Raw genomic sequence first — 21,888 nt, 5'->3', positions numbered from 1 at the left:
GAACAAAAGGGGTAGATTCATATGAAGCTATTCCACTCTGTGAATCCCTGCAGTTCTGCTGCTCAGCTAAAGGAATTTAACTGAAAATTCAAAATTGCAACAATTTGGGGAGTCAGCTCCTCCACCAGTTCCATTGATTCAATGAGCCTCCTCTGTTTGTGATTTCCTATGCTCAGCAACAGGAATTTCAGCCAATGAGTTGAGTTGGGGGCTTGAACTTACTGTGACAAACCCAGACCTACTGGGATCTATCACACAGTTACTAAGCTGCCACCAACCATTCCCTATAATAAGTCACACAGACCAGGGATGGATTTTTAAACAACAAAAGAATAAGGTTTATTTTAAATACACACAGGGTAAATAAAACAATCAGGTGAATAAAATAAAGTAACGTGGCTTATTCTCACACACACAAGCATACAGTTTGGTTCACCTAGAACCTTTAACTTAAAGCACAGACCCTGAACCCATCAGTTCTGGCTAACCCACAGACACCTGAACTTATCAGGTTGGTACTCTGACACACAGTAGTACCCTGTCAGACACCCAGACTCCCACAACAGCTTCTTCTTCCCCAGCTGCTGCTTCGTCCCAACCCAGTGTCTCACAGTCTGTCTCAGCATCTCCTCTTCACCACACAGGCATCACATATTTATACAGTACAGCCCCTCCTCCTGATGTCCCGCCTTCCACTCCCCATAGGATGGAACTTTCCCTCCAAACCCATGACAGACAGGTAACATCAGTGCTGTTATGTAACACAATCAATGTGACAAACCCAGACCTACTGGGATCTATCACACAGTTACTAAGCTGCCACCAACCATTCCCTATAATAAGTCACACAGACCAGGGATGGATTTTTAAACAATAAAAGAATAAGGTTTATTTTAAATACAAACAGGGTAAATAAAACAATCAGGTGAATAAAATAAAGTAACGTGGCTTATTCTCACACACACAAGCATACAGTTTGGTTCACCTAGAACCTTTAACTTAAAGCACAGACCCTGAACCCATCAGTTCTGGCTAACCCACAGACACCTGAACTTATCAGGTTGGTACTCTGACACACAGTAGTACCCTGTCAGACACCCAGACTCCCACAACAGCTTCTTCTTCCCCAGCTGCTGCTTCGTCCCAACCCAGTGTCTCACAGTCTGTCTCAGCATCTCCTCTTCACCACACACGCATCACATATTTATACAGTACAGCCCCTCCTCCTGATGTCCCGCCTTCCACTCCCCATAGGATGGAACTTTCCCTCCAAACCCATGACAGACAGGTAACATCAGTGCTGTTATGTAACACAATCAATGTGACAAACCCAGACCTACTGGGATCTATCACACAGTTACTAAGCTGCCACCAACCATTCCCTATAATAAGTCACACAGACCAGGGATGGATTTTTAAACAACAAAAGAATAAGGTTTATTTTAAATACAAACAGGGTAAATAAAACAATCAGGTGAATAAAATAAAGTAACGTGGCTTATTCTCACACACACAAGCATACAGTTTGGTTCACCTAGAACCTTTAACTTAAAGCACAGACCCTGAACCCATCAGTTCTGGCTAACCCACAGACACCTGAACTTATCAGGTTGGTACTCTGACACACAGTAGTACCCTGTCAGACACCCAGACTCCCACAACAGCTTCTTCTTCCCCAGCTGCTGCTTCGTCCCAACCCAGTGTCTCACAGTCTGTCTCAGCATCTCATCTTCACCACACAGGCATCACATATTTATACAGTACAGCCCCTCCTCCTGATGTCCCGCCTTCCACTCCCCATAGGATGGAACTTTCCCTCCAAACCCATGACAGACAGGTAACATCAGTGCTGTTATGTAACACCTCCCCTCTTTAAAAGTTGTTTTGTAGGGGGAAAGCTAAAAGTGCTTTTCACCAAAAAAAACAACCTGCATAAAATACACAACAACATTTATACATACCAGATAATACTTACATATACTTACACTCCAAGTTAACCATAGCAAATATGCATTTAAACATTTTACCATATACAGTACATCAATTTACCTTTATTAATACCAACCAAATTCAAAACCAGGTACATTTTAACTTTTTGTTTTCATTATATACATATAGTCCATGTTCTTTCGCCGTCTTCAGTCTTCAGGTCTTCTTGATAAGGCGTCAGCAACACAGTTCACTGACCCTCTGACCACCTTCACTTCAAAGTCATAGTCCTGTAAGTTCAAAGCCCACCTCATAAGTTTGCTATTGTGGGTTTTCATTGTCTTTAACCATTGCAATGGTGAATGGTCAGTACACAGAACAAAATGTCTTCCCCAGATGTAAGGCTTGGCCTTCTGGATCGCGTAGACTATGGCCAAACACTCCTTCTCCACGGTTGCCAAATGTCTCTCACCTTTTTGAAGTTTCCTACTCAGGTAGGATACTGGATGTTGGTCACCATTCTCATCCTCCTGGCACAGAACTGCTCCTACCCCGCTGTTAGACGCATCGGTGTAGATGATGAACTCCCGGTCGAAGTCTGGAGCACGCCGGACTGGATAGTTGATTAACGCCTCCTTCAACCTCTGGAACGCCGCCTCACAGTCGCTGGTCCACGGGATGCGGTCATCAGCCTTCTTCCTCGTCAGATCGGTCAGCGGAGCCGCAATCTCGCTAAACCTCGGGATGAACTTTCTGTAGTAGCCCACCAACCCAAGAAATGATTTGACTTTTTTCTTGGTGTTGGGTCTAGGCCAATCACGAACAGCTTCTATTTTGGCCTCCAGGGGTTTTATCACTCCTCCCCCTACCTTGTGACCCAAGTATTTTCTTTCTGGGATACCCAGCTGCAGTTTGCTCTCTCTGCAGAGCCTAGGCCAAAGCACTTCCTCCCCTGGGTTAAAGCGCCTCTCCCTGCCTTCCTGGTCATCCCAAGCTTTCTTTCTGACCTTTTGAGCTGGCAGGGTCTCTGCTGCTAGCTCTAGGTTTCTCCTTAGGTCATTCATCAAGGTGTCTATGTAAGTCACAACGTCTTGTGGGTCACCCTGGGCGATCTGCCCCCAACCCTGCTCGATCAAATCAAGGGGCCCCTTCACCCCTTTCCCAAATAAAAGTTCAAATGGACTGAACCCGGTACTGGCTTGTGGCACTGATTGATAAGCAACCAAAAGGGATTGCAGCTTCTGGTCCCAATTGTTTGGATTCTCTGCCAAGAAAGCCCTAATCATGCGCATTAGAGTCCCATTGAACTTCTCAGTTACCCCATCACTTTCAGGATGATAGGCAGTGGCTTCCCTGAGCTTAATTCCACAGATTTGCCATAAGCGTTTCATGAGCTTTGACGTGAACGATGTGCCCAAATCTGTGATTATCTCTGAGGCAAATCCCATCCTGGACATGTACCCCACCAAAGCATCGGCCACTGTGTTAGTTTCGATGTTTGTCAAGGGTATGGCTTCAGGATACCTTGTGGCATGGTCCACAATTGTTAGTATGAACCTATTCCCCCTCTTTGTGGCCTTGGGCAAAGGTCCCACAATATCCACCCCTATGCATTTGAACGGAGTGTCAACCACAGGCAAAGGGCACAACTTTGCTTTGGTCCTGTCGCGGTTATTCCCCTGCCTTTGACACACATCACATTGTTTACAGAACTCCCTGATCTGCTTCCCTATGTCAGGCCAGTAGAAATTCTGTGTGATTCTCTGCTGTGTTTTGTTCACTCCTAAGTGTGCAGCAAACATGTCAGAGTGACCTCTCTGTAAGATCATGGGGCGATACTTTTCAGGTACCACCAGCTGACTTCTGATCCCATCTCCCCCTTTTGAGATATTCCTCAGGGTCTCTCTATATAAAATCCCCTTTTTCTCCAGAAATCTCACTGGGGTTTCAGGTGTTAGCTGGGCGTCAGTCACCTGTTCAAAACACTTTTGGAGAGTGGCGTCTGCCTTTTGCTCCTGTCCAAATCTGCTGTCTGTGGTTAAGGTTTCCACCACAGCTTCTGAACTCCCCTCTGCTTCCGTCTCTGGCTCATCATTACCCCCCTGAACTGTCCCTGTGGTGGCTTGTGAGCGTGTAATCACTAGCACCCGTTTCACATGTTCAGCCAGGTCATTTCCCACGAGCACGGCTGCTGGCAGAGTCGATGAAATCGCTATCCGCCAATCTCCCCTCCAGCCTTGAAAGTTGACAGGTACCTCTGCTACTGGCAGAGAGATTATCTGCCCCTCAATCCCTGCCACCTTCATGCTCTCATTTGGGATTATAAACTCCCTAGGGATGATATCTGGATGGCATAGGGTTACTTGGGAACAAGTGTCCCGCAGCCCCCTATACTGACGGTCAAGTATTCCTACGTCCACCCCTGCTGTCTCAAACAACTGAGAATCTGTTTTTATCAGCAAGCAGCGCTTTACCTCCAGAAGAGGACCATTTTCCTCAGCCTGATCAGCAGAGGCAGCTGTCCCAGACTGAGTAGCCATGGCAACAGGCTCCCTCTGTGACACTGAGCCTTGCTCTTTCTGGACACAGAACACAGCTTTTGGCTTGGTCCCACTAGAATTCTGAGGCACCATTCCTTTTAGCTGCTTTAATTTTTCACACTCTGAGATTAGATGACCCTTTCCCTGACAGAAATAACATTTTCTAGTGTATTTGGATTCTCTCTCCTCTTGTTTCGGTTTTCCCTCCAAATTCTGAGGGCTTGGTTTCATGCCTGAGGGCTTCCCTTCACCATGGGCCCCTCCCCCTTGCTGGCTTTTCCCTGGTCCCTGAGAGTACTTGCTGTAGGTTTCTTTGGGTTTACCTACAGATTTCCCCTCACCCAAGGGCTTTCTTATTTGGGAGATAAAATCCGCGATTTCTGCGGCTGCTGCCACAGATTTCGGTTTCCTTTCCCTCACCTGGAATTTCAATTCCCCCTGCAGGACTGAATAGAACTGTTCCAGGGCTATCAAGTCTTTAAGCTGCTCATAGGTCTCTATTCCCTCCTGCGATAGCCATTTCTCAAGCAGCCTCACCAATTGGGCCCCCACTTGGGTAAAAGTCTGTTCTGGTTTCTTGGTGAGGGACCTGAATCTTTGTCTCAGCTGCTCTGCATTTATCCCATGTCTGGCAAACACCAGTTTTTTAAACTCTGCAAAATCTTTCATCAATTCCTCAGGCATCTCGGCATAAACCTCAGCCAGGCTACCACTGATTAAAGACCGCATGATGGTCATCTTCTCAGTTTCCCTTACTGAGAAGTCCACAAACGCTCTTTCCACTAAGGAAAAGAACACCTCAGGACAATCTCCCTTGTGGTACACAGGGAATTTCTTCAGGTCAGCCTTAGACAATTGGCCTCCCTCAGAATCCCTATTATTATTATTGTTCTGGTTCATCAGTTCCAGTTTTCTTAATTCAAACGCCATTTTCTCTCTCTCCAATGCCAATTCAAATTGTCTCTGTTTCTCTCTTTCCTCCCTTCTTTCTCTCTCTAATCTTTCCTCCATTTCCCTCACCCTCAGTTCATGCTGCTGGGCTAGGAGTATTTTCCTGAGTTCTGGGTCCTGCTCTCCTGTGCTGTCACCTTGCACTGAGCCAAATTCATCCTCAGAACCTTGGTCAATCTGGGGGTCTTTCACTTCACCCATGTCTGTTACTTGACTTCGAGTCAAGGGCATAATCCCCCCTCAGAACAGGCTGCTTTAAAAAGTCAAGCCTCAAAATAAAACGACCACTTTTTTCCTTCTTGCCTCAGAACCAGCTCTCCTAGAGATTGCTGCTGTTCTTCAGCACTAAATTTGCAACAGTATCGAGTCAGAGCCTACCCCCCTCTGCTGGGCCTCTCAGCTGGCAAGCTAGCTCACTGTTGCTACGCAGATTTGCCTCAGCTTTTCCCGCCAAAACTAGGCTGCCTCAGAGCACCTAAATCTAAGTCTCCCCAGTTGGCACGTTCTTCTACTAGTGCACCTCCCCGTGAGGTACACCTAGAAGATTACCTACGCGCCTCAGACTGTCCCTGACTAGACCCCCCTTTCTCTGGGCACACTTGCCAAGGCTTTGCTGGACCGCTGGACAACTGGACCAGTCGTATCCCACACGCTGGACACCAATCAATGTGACAAACCCAGACCTACTGGGATCTATCACACAGTTACTAAGCTGCCACCAACCATTCCCTATAATAAGTCACACAGACCAGGGATGGATTTTTAAACAATAAAAGAATAAGGTTTATTTTAAATACAAACAGGGTAAATAAAACAATCAGGTGAATAAAATAAAGTAACGTGGCTTATTCTCACACACACAAGCATACAGTTTGGTTCACCTAGAACCTTTAACTTAAAGCACAGACCCTGAACCCATCAGTTCTGGCTAACCCACAGACACCTGAACTTATCAGGTTGGTACTCTGACACACAGTAGTACCCTGTCAGACACCCAGACTCCCACAACAGCTTCTTCTTCCCCAGCTGCTGCTTCGTCCCAACCCAGTGTCTCACAGTCTGTCTCAGCATCTCATCTTCACCACACAGGCATCACATATTTATACAGTACAGCCCCTCCTCCTGATGTCCCGCCTTCCACTCCCCATAGGATGGAACTTTCCCTCCAAACCCATGACAGACAGGTAACATCAGTGCTGTTATGTAACACTTACTACACCCAAATGCCCATCCATTCACAACTGGTGATGCTCACTGCAAAGGCTCATCCAGGCAACATCTGGAGCATCAACCTTGTGCTACACCTGATCCAGACGGTACCTTCAATAAAGAGAGAAGAAACTGGCATAATCCAGTTCACAAGCGCCATGATCTTAGCCCATGTGTGGTATACCAAACTAAAGCAACCTATTCGATCCAGGATAACTCTTAGCTGTTTTTAGTTCCGAGTTTTGCAAGACAAACTAAGGCCGTGACGTCAGAGTCGCATCATGCATTTTCTTCTGTGATTAGAGCTACACCCCTTTCATCTGTCGAACTGAAAAATGGGCAAAATCCGATGTTGAAGAACCTCCTTGAGTCACGCCAGACCTGCACGCAAGAAGACCCTGGAGCAACAAAGCAACAAAGCCGTTTTATTTGGCATAACCTTTCGGGGACTTTACCAAATAGGGTCACCCTCTCTCACTGTCCGGTGGAACGAGCTGCATTTGGGAACGGATTGTTTCCCATTTCACCGGCTGGAAAAAAAAAAAAAGCTCCAGAAGACCGGAATAGTCAGCAACACGTGAAACCGCCCCAAACTATGTTTGGCCTGCACACCCTAACAGGGACTTTAATTAGAGGGTGGACAACCTCCAAGTGGAATGCTGGAGTTATTTAAGCCAGCAGCAAAAAAAATGTTTGTTGTTCTCTGCACCTGATCCATTACAAGGAAACAACCTCTCTAAAGAGTGCTCCTTCAATAAAGGGGTAAAGAAAAAAACACTTGTTTCGAACAACGCTATTTGCAGAAAGTTACGGGAAGCCATTGATTTATTTCGTCACCCAGAGATTTTCAAGCATCTCCAGACCTTTGTTTTGCAACCCTGAAAAGAAAGAAAAAGCCGTCGGACAAGTATGGATCTGTCCTTGTGCCACAGAATCGTTTTGAGTGGTATGCTATAAATCTTCCTTCTTCCGTGCCCGCAGGCGGATGGATCTAAGGAGCTACCTCGCACATCAGTCTGGCAGGTGGCAAGGGGATGACATTTAGCTATGTGTACAAACCTGCACGGCGATTCCTCTCCCACCGAACAAAAACAGCAAAACACAACCCTGTACAGCCGATACATCTGCTGGCATGCCCTGGGGTCCGCCGGTCTCAATATTAACAAAGTGCCTTTCCAAGGTCTTCCAGGTAGAGAATACAGAAAAGTGGTTTCCCTTTTGCTTCTTCTGGGGGGGGGGGGAATCCCGGGACCACGGTGCAGCTGGCCCAAGGCCACCCAGGCTGGCTCTACTCACAGGGAGGCCCAGTGGGGGAAAATCCAACTCCCAACCCAGAGGCCTAACTCACTGAACTATCCCAAATCTAGCATAAATTAGAAACTTCTCATCAATCTTACATCCAACAGGCTGTATCACTATTTATTGTGGTCAACCAGACCAGATGGGCGGGATATAAATCAAATAAATAAATATTGTTATCCTCACCTTAACTGACTATGCCAATTTCCATACGTACACCTTGCCAAAACCAATATGAATTTTGAATGAGACAGAGCTTGTTTTGATAGCACCTGGACAGACTCACATGTAATCCAGTATTTGTTTTATTTTAAGAGCTGTATGTTCACAAATAAGGTGGCCAGAACAGAATTAGCAAAAGAGGAAAGGCCAGAGGCCAACTTGACGATGTTTATCCCAGGAAAGGAGACGGAAGGAACACACAATGCTGGGGGCCAACATCTCATAGGGGAGAGAGCATCACACCAGGGGACCCCCAAACAATGGAGACCCGGCGTCACATCATACCCATCTTGAGCCTCTGTAGGATGCTTTAGAGCAGTGCTGCCCAATCTTTGGGCCTCCAAATGTTCTTGGACTACAACTCCCAGAAATCCAGGCCAGCAGAGGCGGTGGTGAAGGCTTCTGGGAGTTGTAGTCCGAGAACATCTGGAGGCCCAAGGCTGGGGACCACTGCTTTAGAGTAAACAGAGCGTCCGCCCCTCTGTGAGTACAAAAACGAGGAAGGTCTATATGGGAGAAGACGGGTGCCTTTCTGCAATCTGGTCCTAAACTGTACAAGACTCTGGAACTTTAAAAATAACACACACTAGACAAGATCCTTGTGGGTAAGGATGTGCGCCTGCAAGGATGAAAAGGGAAGAAAGATGATGGGGGGATCATTTATAGGGTGGTGCTGGACAACAGGGTGGCTTGCCAGAAAGACAGATGTATGTGTTCTGGATCAGATCAAATCTGAAATCTCCAGAGCCAGCAAAAAAAAAAAAAACGACTCCACTTGAGGCTGTGTTGCGCTTTGGGGACATCCCGAGAAGCCAAAACTCCCTGGAAAAGACACCAACGCCAGCCAGAGTGGGAAGCAGCGGGAGATGAGAAAGACAGAGCGTGAGATGCATTGACTCCATCAAGGAAGCCCCGGCTTTTGTGTGGTTTTCAAGACCTGCTGCGGGCGGGCTGTTCAAAGGCATGACCTTTTGGAGGTCAGCGCTTCAGAGGATTGTGGCCAAGAGGCAAGACATAAAGTGGAAAAGGGGGGGGGGGGAGAGAAGCTATTTTTCTTGCAAAGTTCCAGATGAAAGGCGCCGTTCCCCATGCAAAGCAATGCAAAAAGCAGGAGCCGGCCTCGCCAGATGCCCATCAAAAAGTCCTGGGGGGAAAAAAGGTCTGAGCATTTCCAAGGACCCGCCAGCCCCCCCTTTTTCTGCAAGGCAATAAAAGCAGGATCAATCCGGCAGGAAATGAATGGGGGAATTTCTGGATTGGGCAGAGAGAGGGGTGTGTGTGTGTGTCCCCCCCGGGTTATCACACCCGGTCTCTGTAGCTTCTAAGCAAAAGGAGCGTGGCCGGGGGGGGGGGGGAAGAGAAGCAGAGGACTCAAAAGAAAACCGCAGCGAGGAGCCAGCAGCCCGAGGAGATACGGAAGTGGCGAGGTTGCTGCTAAACACAACACACACCCAAACAATTGCACAACCCAGGGAGCCCGGGGGGGGGGGGGTCCGCGCGCACTGGCTTCCTCCCGCTTGCAAAGCATCCTTTTCAAGGGGCAGCCTTGCAAAGGGCGGGGGGGGACACGGGCTTCTCCCCCCCCTCCCCAAGAATAGCCGAGAAGGCCAACACTCAACAGGCGGCTCAAACTTCACTCTCTTGTTTCCACGGCGGGCGCGAGGATGATGACACGGGAGGGGGAGGGCCGGATTCCTCCCTCCCTCCCAGGCCCTTCGCTTCATACACAGAGAACACGTGAAAGTCCGCCGGAGCTTCTCCACCGCCTCCAACCACCCGGTCCCTCTCGCTCGCCCGGCCGGCCCGGGGGTCTTTGCGCGGAGGCATCATCCTGCCTTGGAAGGCTGGGGAGTCCAGTCCCCGTCCCCGGGGCTCCGATCTCCCCAGGCTGGCGGGGGGGGGACTTGGGCTGGCAGCGTCTCCGGCTCCCCCACCACCACCACCACCACCGCCTCGGCGCGCGATGGAAAGCCAGGGCGCAGCGCCCCAAAGGCGGAGGGGCGCTGGGGGGAGGTTGGGGGGAGAGGGAGGGGGCAGGCAGGCGATCGAAGGGCCGGGTTGGGAGGGTTGCAAAGGGGGGAAAGGGAGGCAGGGAGTCAAGGGCCCCCCAGGATCTGGGGGTGCCCGGAGGGGTGCAGGCAGGCAAGCGCGCGTCTCCCGAAGCGGAGAGCCGCCGGGGCAACGGGAGCGCGGGGATGTGGAGAGGGGGGCGCCGGGCTGGCGGCGGGGTTTCCCCCTTCGGGGCCGGGGGGGGCGTCAGGCTCCCGCCCGCCTCCCTGCCTGCCTGCCGATCACTCACCGCATGGCTGGAGGTGGAAGACCCGCCTCGCCTTGGCCATCCCGCCGCGGCTCACACCATCGCGCCCGCCCGCCTGCCTGCCCGCCCGCCCGGGAGCTCCGTCGGAAGGAGAAGCCGCGCCGCCGCCGCCGCCGCTCAAAGCGAAAGCGCCTCCAGGGGGCGGGGGGAGAAAAAGGGGGAGGGCACACATACACGCGCGCACACACACACACAACACACACGCCCCCCCCAGGACAGCCCAGCCCCTGCGCGCCCCGCCCGCCCGGGTCCTAGCGCGCGCCACGGCCGGCTGCCCGGGACGCGCCCCCCCTCTTCTGCTTGCGGGAGGCAGAACAGCGGGGGGGGGGGGGTGCCGTCCCTCTCCCCGAAGTGGGCTCGGATTGCAAGGCCCATCAGCCAGGGATCGCCTCGCCCCTGATGGAGGGGGATGGGGGGTGAAGGGAGCGGCAGAGAACACACCCACCCCGGGCGCACCTCTCTCCATCCCTGGGCTGCGGCGGGCACCCCCCTTGCCGGCGTCGTCGTCGTGGCGGCGGGGATCCTGGCAACTACGGGAAAGGAGGGTCTGTGGAGGGGCAGCACTGGCCCCTGTGAAGGTGGTCCCGCTGGTCTAGCGGTGAGCAGGGCGGAGAAAGGACCCTCCCCTGGACACCCCGAAGTAGCCCCCAGCGCTGATGGACGGGATGAGCCAAAGTCAAGATAAAAGGCTTTCCCAGGACCCTGAGAAAAGTTTTGCTCAATCAGAGCAAGGTACCGCCAGCCTTGAGCCCTCAGAAAGCAGCCTAGAGGAGTCACCACCACAGGACACCAGAACCCATCTTTGGGTACCCAGGGCCCCTGTTCCACAGGGGAGGGACACCGAAGCTCTGCGGGTCAGGCTGCCAGGTGCTCTCTCTCTCTCTCCTCTCAGGGTGCTACAAGGAGCAGCCTCCCCCCCTGACTTGATGTCCACCAGATGCTTAGGACTACAGTTCCCATTTGTCCCAGCTCCCCTGGCGAGGGACCTGGGGGGGTGAGAAGTCCAGAACATCTGGAAGACGGCTGGAGAAAGCAGCCTTATTGGATCAAGAGTTCGAGTTCCCCAAATCTCCAGAATGTCTTCCCCAAGAACAGGCTAGGAGATCCAGGTAGATCCCTGGAAATCTATTGGGGGGCTTTCTGGCAAGATAAATTCAGTGCTAAAGGGGTGTGTCACCAGGATGCTTGTTCATTTAAACAGGACTACTCAGAAGTATGCCCTCCTGTGTTAAGCAGTTCTGGCTTGCTAGGACACCTGCCTCGCGTTCCTGCAGGGGAAATCCTTGTAAGCATCTCAGACACATTATTTTCCGCGATGAAAAATGACAGCTGGGGCATTCTGAGAGTTTCAGGGGGGGAAAAGCAACTTTTCCATGTCGTCGCTTAAAGGGTGGCAAATCTCTACGGCCGTGGACACACCATTCCCCTCTGATGCTGGAAGCTAAGCAGGATGGGGCCTGGTTTGTGCGTACATGGGAGAGCTTTTCCCCTCGGGCTGGGACAGAATGAGGCCGCCAAGGCTGAGAGTCCTGGTTTAGATGGGTTGACTCACAGCAAAGCCATGTCCTGTCTCCCCATCATCACCCATTAGAGGCTGCCTGTCATAACAGCATATTGTTGTTCTCAAATGACCTTTTGGGAGCTGTGCCCCCCCCACCCATCAGCTGGGAGAAAAATGTTTAAAATCAAGGCATAAATAATATTTGCACACCATAACATCTTAACATTTGCTATATGGAAGGATCAGTGTTTCTGCCTAGAAGCGTCCTGACCCAGACTTTGTCAGAAGGCCTGGAGTGTTACTGTCACCACAGGGACACACACACACACATACACACACACACACCAGTCCAGAAAATGAGACTGACATGGGGGTTTCACAGAAGAATTGGGAAGGAACACTGGCCAAACAGTATCCACCGGAAGTATTTTAAAGGTGGGAAGGTGTACGGCGGATTTCGTAAGTCTCTTTGTTAGCAGGGCCAACTACAACTCCCATGTGCCCCAGACAATGTGGCCAACAAATGTGGGAGAAGGAATAATCTGGTTCAGGAGGACTTCCGTAGATGAGTGTTTGCCCACTGTGAGTAACCCAGGTGGTCCTTGAACTGCAAATTCCGGAAGCTTTCCCCTCCAGCTGTGTTGGCTGAGGTTTCTGGGAATTGCAGTCCAAGAACATCTGGGATGGCGAGGTTGGAATGGCACACATGGCCCGATGGCGTTCCGACATTCAGGAGGCGCCGATGGTTCTCATGCAAACAGCAGCCGGGTGAGGGGAAAGGGGCTCTTATGGACTTCTGCCATGGTCCTCAGCCTTGGGGTTCTCCTGTTCTCTTGGAGGGCTTCATCTCCCAAAAGGAGAGGGGAAAGCTTCCGACTTTTCAGCTCGTGGGTCAGCCGAGATGAAATCTAACAGCCTTACATCCCCCGGAGAAGATGCTTTCCTGTATCTACGGAATCTCTTCTGCCTTGCTTCGTAAAAGAGCAGCAGGCAGGCCAAAATCCTGTGGTGGAGTTACAGTTCAACTCACACCGGCAAATTAACACGAATTAATGAAATCGCCTAGACGGCTGGCTGCGCACCACGTGAACCCTGACGGGTGCGCAAGGAAAAATCTAAGTGCCAAATCGTTAGTTCACGACAGTTTTCCAGAGTGAGTTGCACCACACCCCTTCCACCTCCATAACTACACAGTGGGATCTCAGCTACAAACAAGCAAGCTCAAGAGAACTGCTGGATAGCTCAGATTTAGGATTCTGAACCAGCAGCTGGGAGTTCGATTCCCCACAGCGCCTCCTTGAGAGGGACTGGACTCCACGGATCCATAGGCTACCTTCCAGCTGTGCAGTTCTAAGATGATGATCATCATCATCCAACCTTCTCCCACTTAAGTTTCCAGTTTCCCTTTCTTTCCAGTCTGCTCATTTTTTTAAAAATCATATTTGCCCTGATGAAGAAACGGTATTCTCAAAAGCCTACACAATGTGTTGTGGCATTCCACAACTCTTGCCTGTGGTTTTGAAGGTATGGGCTCACTTGTGGATTTGGGGATTTGTTGTGGTCAACAGATATACCCCAGCTTATCTTAGGGTGCTCAACCTTTCCCAGTAATCAGGTATTTCAAAGAGGTATTTCCTGTTGGCTCACTTTTTTATATATATATATAAAAAATGAAAGCAAGACCATATGAATGGATCCCTAGAAATGCTTAAAATTCTTCCCTGATGACAGCCATTGCTATAAGCAAGAAAATGTCCATTATATCAATCAAAAGCACAGCAGGAAGACAGATTTGACCTCCACTTGACTGCCAGATGAAGATTTTAGAAGATTAACCTTTTGCTGTTTAAATAAGCTGGATGTTATTCAAGTGGCTTTTTTTCTAGAATATCTGTTGTCAATCTTCCGCATGCTTCCTCAAAAGCAGGTTACACGAAGTTCAGCAGCCTTTTACTTCCTGGTAGCTGCTTTGTCATCATTTTTTTAAGGCACCTAGAAGACTTCCTATCACAATAGGAAGCTTCAGAGTAGCTTCAAGAAGCGAATTCGTCTAAAAAGCCAGCTAGAAATGGCAGATATTTGGATCTCAAAACAGGCAGGCTTTTTCCTTGACTGTCCGATTGTCTAAGTTTTAAAACAAAAGGGCTTGCATTTTGTGGCTTCTAAAGCTGTTTTAATAATGCTTTCCCCAACTTTTTTTAGCATAAGGTCACTAATTCCTTTAATATTTGAGTGATTCACTGTTTTTAGCTTTACTGTTTTAATGATGGAAACTGCCATCATTATTTATAATTTTTTTTTAAAAAAAAAACCCTCTTCTCATTAAAGCTTGCAACTTTCGCCTACCCGGGAAACCACCTAAATATATTTGTTTGGGTGGCGGCAGTTGCTTTAGAGTTCAGTTTTCTAAGTTTTATCTTTTGCTCTTTGTTTGGTTCAGAGCAGTTACTTAAGTAGAGGCCCCTTCATATGCACTGCTAGGTCAGAGCTTGGAAGTACAGTAACTAGCTACAAATAACTACAGTGTTTTTTTTAGGAAAGAACTAACTAAAAGTAACTGAGGTATAACTACATAGATATGGTAAGGTATTAAGATAATCAGGAGAGGCCTTTCTCTTAGGTCCCACCACTTTCATAGGTGTATCTGATGGGGATACGGAAGAGGGCCTTCTCTGTGGCTGCTCCTTTAGACTGTGGAACTCCCTCCCACTGGAGGGCTGCCTGGCCCCAGCTTTGCTGTCCTTCTGCAAGCAGGCCAAGAAGACCTTTCTCTTCAGGCTGGCTTTCCCTCAATGACTGGCTGCCTGAGTGGGATTTTCAAGTGGATAGCTTTGGCTCTCACTTGTCCTTTAATTATGTAAACCACCTGGGATCCTTTTAAAAGAGAAAGACAGAGTAAAAATATTTCAAACCAACAACTCTATTACGGTTATAACGTAGTGAAGGATAACTTCACATCTCCTGCAGTGTGGCCCCAACTCAATTGATCTTGGAGGCCCATGCATTTTGTGCTATTTTTTGAGAAACAGGGAGGTAGGGTCATCTTTTAGAATTGTAACCACAAACTGCCCCAAAATTTAGTTTTTAAAAGTCATTTCGCAAGCTCTGTGTTGAACATCATGCTTAATGCAGACACAGCGCTGGCAATTTTGATATTGGAGAGAGTTAAAAGAGCCATCCGTTTGTTTCATGTTCTTTTAAAACTTCCAGTATGCTTTATCTTTATTTTTCCCAAGAGCAGCTAATTAAGTATGTCTATTTCAGCATATCTCATTAAAAGAAATAACAACAGGCATATGGTGGCATCTTAAAGACTATTTATTTCAGTGTGAGCCTTTAGGAATTACCATTTACTTCCTGAGATGTGGAGAGCATTATTTTATAAGTTTATATACATACACAAAAGACAAGGGAGTGGGGTGGGAACCAAGCCAGATGGGAAGAAGAGGGTGGCAATTGCTTTGGTAATGAACTATTCAAAGTGACAATAGCAAAATTAGCACCACTAGCAAATTATTGATTACGCAGGCATCCTGTTAATAGGAGAAGCAGTCAGTCTGTCTACTGCTTGATCCTAAAGTTAGGCTGATATCATTGAAGTGTAGATGGAGCAATTCTTGAAGGGCTGTGCTGGGGTGAAAGTCAGGTCAAAGGAATCCTCTAGGGCTATGCCCAGGGTGGATTTGATTTATTTGATTTATTTTTATTTTAAAAACTACATTTTTGACTATTTAAATTGAAAAAAAACCAGTTTCTTAAAATTTAAACCATTCTTTAAATCGTGATTTAATTTGATTTTTTTTAAAAAAAAATCACTGACTTTAAATGTAAAATTCATTTATTAAATTTAAATTTTATTTAGAAACTAAATTTTTTGACTATTTAAATTGGGGAAAAAAATCAGTTTTTTAAATTTTTTTAATTTTTAATTTAAGCCATTCTTTATATTGTGATTTAAATGAACTTGATTTTTTTAAAAATCACTGACTTTCATCCACCTTGGCTACACCTGTACCATTAAAACTGAATGGCTAGTTGTCGAACTGATCAGGTTAAATCAAAGCTACCTAACTAATGAACCCAACAAACAGAGAGATTAGAACTTTTTAATATATAGATCAGGGCTATTTTGTTATCTGTCTGTCTGTCTGTCTGTCTGTCTGTCTGTCTGTCTGTCTGTCTGTCTGTCTGTCTGTCTGTCTGTCTGTCTGTCTGTCTGTCTATCTATCTATCTATCTATCTATCTATCTATCTATCTATCTATCTATCTATCTATCTATCTATTTATTTATTTTGTGAACCAGGTTGCTTTTTCAAATCTTGAACCCTTTTGGACTGCAGGAGCCAGGTTATCTCTCAAAAGGGAAGCCTTAATGAGAGATCACGGAACATCAGCTCTTGAAATGAACATCAAGGAAACTCTGCTGATTTGCTTCCATGCCGTTTAATTTTTTTTTTCATTTGATTCGTTTAGTAGATTGATTTGACTTCTTTTAAAATTTTTCTCCCACAACGGGGACTGAAAGTGGCTCACAATGAGATTAAAAGACAGTAGAGACGAATTCCCAGCAAAAAACGACAACGGTGAATCATAATGAAACCGAGGATAATATGAAAATGTTACTAAATTAAAAAGCAATTTAAAACTCCTCACTTAAAAAGGACAATCCCGATCTTTCCTCATCAACATCCTCTCAGAACTGCGGAGCAGGAAGGGATCTGATAGATCATCAAGTCCAGCTCATGTCAAGTATGCCGGGGGGTGGTGGAATTCGAACTCCCAACCTCAGCAGTCAGAGACCTAAACCATTGAGCTATCCTGCAGTTATCGATTAAAAGCCTCTTTCCCAACAGGGAGCCATTGGTTAAAAAACCAATGGCCCTCATTAATTCACAAAAATCTTTGTCTGCCGGATGATGGAAGGACAATAACGAAGGGGCTGGTTTAGCTTCATTTGGCAGGGAGTTCCAGAGACAAGCAGCCGCCACCAAGAAGGCTCTCAGTTTAAAAAGATGGAATATTCATAGGTAGAAAGGAGCTTTTTTTTAGTCCTGCCCCTCTCTGTCCTGCTAAATCACAGGTTGTGACTGTTATGGAGAGCCCCAACCCAGGCCAGTGCTCTCCCCCTTCAGCTTTGCTGCCCTCCAAGTGCAGGAGGGGGTCAAAACCAGGAATGGGGGGGGGGAGGGTTGCTGGGCTAGATCAATATGTGACACACTTCTTAACTTGTGAATAGGGCTTGCGGACCAACATCAATTTTTGCATTCCTCTTTCTGCTGGTGTTCTTGACTTCCATCGCCCGCCAACTCTGCATATCCTTTGACCAAGCTCTGCTAATGCGCCTTTTTTCCACCGTGCATGTGTGAATCTGCTTCTCTGTGTTTGGCTGCCACCTACGAACATGATTCTTAATGACCGCCCCTTGATTCTTAACGACCGCCCCTTGATTCCTAACGACAGCCCCTTGCTCTGCCCTTATCACTTCCCAATGACTGTTAAAGCCATCTTTGAAGGACCACCCCTAAATATATTCAGTTAAAAACCGTTAGCCTTTAAGATGCCTTGGATGGTCAAAGGAACATCGTGCTCTTAAACCTGCAACGGAGAAGGCACCATCCCTTCAGTGATGAACTGCCAGGCTGGGGATGATGGAAAATGTGGTCTTAACATCTTTTAGAAGGCTGCCTTATCCCCCCCCCCACTCCTGCTTTAAACTCTCGAAAGGAGTGGCGAAAGGGAAGGGTGGAAAAGGATGAAATGGGTTGCCCACATTCCTCCGTGGCCTTTTATCCTCCAACTTTAAAACTTTTTATCCTCCTACTTTAAAACAAACAGATTTGATGGCAGAGGGAGGAGCGCACACACATCGTTGGCCCGCTTCCCGAAGGATTATATTTCATGAAAAATAGACGCCGGAGAAATAGCGGCAGGCCCGGGCACTAGAAGAAAAAGAACTGACAGCCGGATCCGCAGCTCCGTCACAGCCAGGGGGGTGAACAAAAGGGAGAGAAACCCTACACTCTTCTCACGGGGTCGACTTAACGAGATGGGAACAAAATGGCTAGCTGCTGGAGATGGCACCTGCCGCACCCATTCCATGGAACCACGGATCGGACGTGTCAGCCGGAGTGGGCCAACTGCAACCCCCCATGCCCATAGAAAGCAGCCCACGTAGCACCCGTCAGCCCTAGCCACCTCAGCCAGGGTGGCAGAACTCTGGGAGATGTCACCTAAGAACATCCGGAGAGCTATGCTTTGCCCACCCCAGTGCCAAACCACGTGGGCGAACCTCAAAAGCTGGCGTGGCCTTCCTTCCTTCCTTCCTTCCTTCCTTCCTTCCTTCCTTCCTTCCTTCCTTCCTTCCTTCCTTCCTTCCTTCCTTCCTTCCTTCCTTCCTTCCTTCCTTCCTTCCTTCCTTCCTTCCTTCCTTCCTTCCTTCCTTCCTTCCTTCCTTCCTTCCTTCCTTCCTTCCTTCCTTCCTTTCGCTGGCTTGGCTTCTGCAGCAGGTTTGCAAAAAACGTTGCCATTCCAGTGATTCCCCAACCTTGGGCCTCCAGATGTTCTTGAACTACAACTTCCAGAAGCCTTCACCATCACCTCTGCTGGCCAGGATTTCTGGGAGTTGAAGTCCAAGAACATCTGGAGGCCCAAGGTTGGGGACCACTACGCCTGGGGAGAAAAGTGAAGGTAGGAAAGGAGACCCAGGAGCCCACAAAACCTTGCAACCCATAAGGATGCGGCCTTTTGGAAGACAAAGGATCAGTCGTTGCAGCAGCAGTAGATGGTCCACAGTTCCAATCCGATACTTTAAACCTGTGGTTCCCAACCGTGGGTCACCCAGGGGTTCTTGGACTGCAGCTCCCAGAAATCCCGGGCAACCCAGCAGTTGGTGAAAGCTTCTGGGAGTTGTAGTCCAAGAACGCTCCGGGTGACCCAAGATGGGGAGCCACTGCTGTCAGCCGCTACACCATGCCTCTAGGTTCTCTGCCAAGGCAAAACCGAAACTCACCCCCTCACCGCTTATCAGGGCACCCCATGTTTCCTCTTTCCAGGTGGAAGTTCATCCTTTCATCCCGAGGAATAGATCTGCTCTTCCCATTTAGACCAGCGTGATCCCATGTTGACCATGCCATCGCTCCATCCTATGGAAGCCTGGGATCGGTCATTCCAGGAGGTCCTTAGAATGCTCCACGGGAAGGTTCTTGCACCCTTCTCTGTGTTGCAGCCTGAGAAGTCTTCAGCAGAAGAATCCTGAGAACTGCTCCAAAATAAAAAATCCCAAGATTCCACAGGATGCAGATGCAACCGTTAAACCACCTCTACCTACAGAGCATTAGAAAAAAATCCAGTTGTTGAGTCCAGCACAGCAGTCTCCAAAGCCACTGTCTAGAAGATTGAATTGGTTCGAGGCTACCCCAGGTGACCAAGAAAACACAGGGCAGGAGTACAACAAGCTGCTGCGACACAGAGTTAGTTTCAAAGGAAGGAAATCCAGTTTCACGTTTCTCTACAAAAGTGCTACTGTGGACAGCTCCTGGTAGCTGCACGATTCCCGTGCTTGAATCTGTTTTTTTTAAAAAATTATTTTTTATTGCTGTTTTATTAGTGTTTTAAAAATTACACTACATTTTAAATTGCAAGCAGAAAAATAAGAAAGAAAGAGGAGAGGTCGGGAAAGCAAAAAAAAAAAAGCAATGAGAGATACACAGGGCAGCACCATAAGCTATACATATATGCTAATGTAAGTTGGTAATTTGGGCACATCATAAGAAGGCAGGATTCTCTGGAAAAGACAATAATGTTGGGAAAGGTTGAAGACAGCAGGAAAAGAGGAGGAACAAATATGAGCTGGACTGACTCCCTAAAGCAGCGACACCTGCAACTTTGGGTCACCCAGGTGTTTGTGGACTTCCATTCCCAGAAACTCCGGCCAGCACAGCTAGTGGTGAAGGCTTCTGGGAATGGCAGTCCAAGAAAACCTGGATTACCCAAGGTTGGGAACCACTGTCATAAAGGAAGTCAAAGGATTGAGTTTGCAAGAGCTGAGCAGCGAAAGCCGAGGGCAGGCCATTTTGGAGATGTATTCGCGAAGGGTTTCACGGCCAGGATCTAATGGCTGTTGTGGGTTTTTTGGGCTCTTTGGCCGTGTCCTGAAGGTTGTTCTTCCTGACGTTTCGCCAGTCTCTGTGGCCATGGCATCTTCAGAGGACAGCACTCTTCAGAACACGGCCAAAGAGCCCACAACAACCATTTTGGAGATGGCTCATTCACGGGGCCGCCATAAGTCAGAAGCCACTTGACGGCACATAACAACCACATGCTGATCACGTATCCAAAAACATTTAACAATCCACTTCAAGTCAGGGTCTGTAAATGGCCTAACCCAAGTAAGTGTACACAGAAGCCCCCTTGAGACAGAGGGACAAACCATGAGAAATACAGAGAAATGACGTTTGCTTCGAATATAACAAAAATCAAACCCACTGAGAAGCCAAATTATAGGAGGTAATTGACAGACATCTTAAAAAGCAGAGACATCACCTTGCCAACAAAGGTCCACATAGTCATAGCCATGATTCTTCCAGTAGCGATGTATGGAAGTGAGAGCTGGACCATAAAGAAAGCTGACCGCCGAAGAATTTATGCCTTTGAATTGTGGTGCTGGAGGAGGCTCTTGAGAGTCCCCTGGACTGCAAGGAGAACAAACCTATCTGTTCTGAAGGAAATCAACCCTAAGTGCTCACTGGAAGGACAGATCCTGAAGCTGAGGCTCCAATACGTTGGCCATCTCATGAGAAGAGAAGACTCCCTGGAAAAGACCCTGATGTTGGGAAAGTGTGAAGGCAAGAGGAGAAGGGGGACGACAGAGGACGAGACGGTTGGACAGGGTCATCAAAGTGACCAACATGAATTTGACCCAACTCCGGGAGGCAGTGGAAGACAGGAGGGCCTGGCGTGCTCTCGTCCATGGGGTCACAAAGAATCAGACACGACTTAATGACTAAACAAGAACAAATTAACAGACTCGTGAGTGGAAGGAACAGAAGCAGAAAAGGCATTTTGAGAGGGGTGAGCAGGGCGACAGACCTGGTGGCTGAGCTGAAGGGGACAGCAAGATGAACCTTTTGCATTGCAGTTTATGGGATGTTTGCTCTCAGCAGGAGTTAGTGGCATCTGGAGAAACTGTTGCCTCCAATCCAGAGGCTGGAGAGGTCACTGTTTTGGACTACAACTCCCAGCCTCCATAGCCACCAGCCATGCTGCCTGGAGAAGGATGGGAGTTGTAGTTTTTTAAAAATACATATTTAAATTATCCTTTCTAGGCTCTACTAAAATCCACAGAAGGGCCTGAAAACGGGGGGAAAGCAGGGAGCTAACACACGTTAAGGTCCTGATTTGGGAAATTGCCCGGTAAATCAGAATGGAGCAGCTTGAGCAAAGAATGCAGTGTGATTTAAGTGCCCACCAGTTCTGCAAAAAGACTTATCCTCCGGTGTGTGCCTTCATACATTCTGACCGAGGTCAACTTTTATGAATATGATTCTATCCCAGGGCCCCAGGGAGAAGCTTCTCCCCCCCCCCAGCCAAACTCCCATTGCAAACCCTGTGTTTTGCAAAAATCTGCACATGTCCCCAGGAACACGGATCGGCCTTAAGGATTTCTGCCAGGATCCCTTAAGAAATCAAGTGGTTCACAGCTCATTCTGAAAGATGTGTTGGCTAGATCTACCGTACAAGGCAGCAAGCCTTGCATATTGGGAGCCAACCAGCTAAACACAGCTGCCAACGAATGTCCTTAATGGTTTTCGTTCATTTTTGTTGCCAAGATGCAGTACAGTCAGGAGAGGGGTGTGTGTTTTATGCTGGCTGCAAGCTCGCTTTCTAACAAAATCCAAGTGGTTGGGAGTATGATAGTCAG

General features: G+C 48.1%; 1 protein-coding gene across 10 annotated transcripts in view; it reads right to left on the bottom strand.

Annotated features, from left to right (window-relative positions):
* SLC4A11 (solute carrier family 4 member 11) overlaps positions 1 to 21,888 on the bottom strand; it is a 195,605-nt gene that overhangs the window by 139,119 nt on the left and 34,598 nt on the right. The window contains exon 1 of one of the 10 annotated variants that reach the window (XM_073002133.2): positions 10,450 to 10,574. The exons of the other annotated variants lie outside the window; for them this stretch is intronic. Coding sequence (XP_072858234.2) covers positions 10,450 to 10,489 — 40 coding nt within the window. The 5' untranslated portion in view covers positions 10,490 to 10,574. Of the gene's footprint in view, positions 1 to 10,449; positions 10,575 to 21,888 lie in introns of those variants that run through there. 10 annotated transcript variants of the gene reach the window in all.

The sequence above is a fragment of the Pogona vitticeps genome, chromosome 5, assembly GCF_051106095.1.
Source record: "Pogona vitticeps strain Pit_001003342236 chromosome 5, PviZW2.1, whole genome shotgun sequence".
NCBI lineage: Eukaryota > Metazoa > Chordata > Lepidosauria > Squamata > Agamidae > Pogona > Pogona vitticeps.
This window is presented reverse-complemented; position numbering and strand designations above follow the sequence as displayed.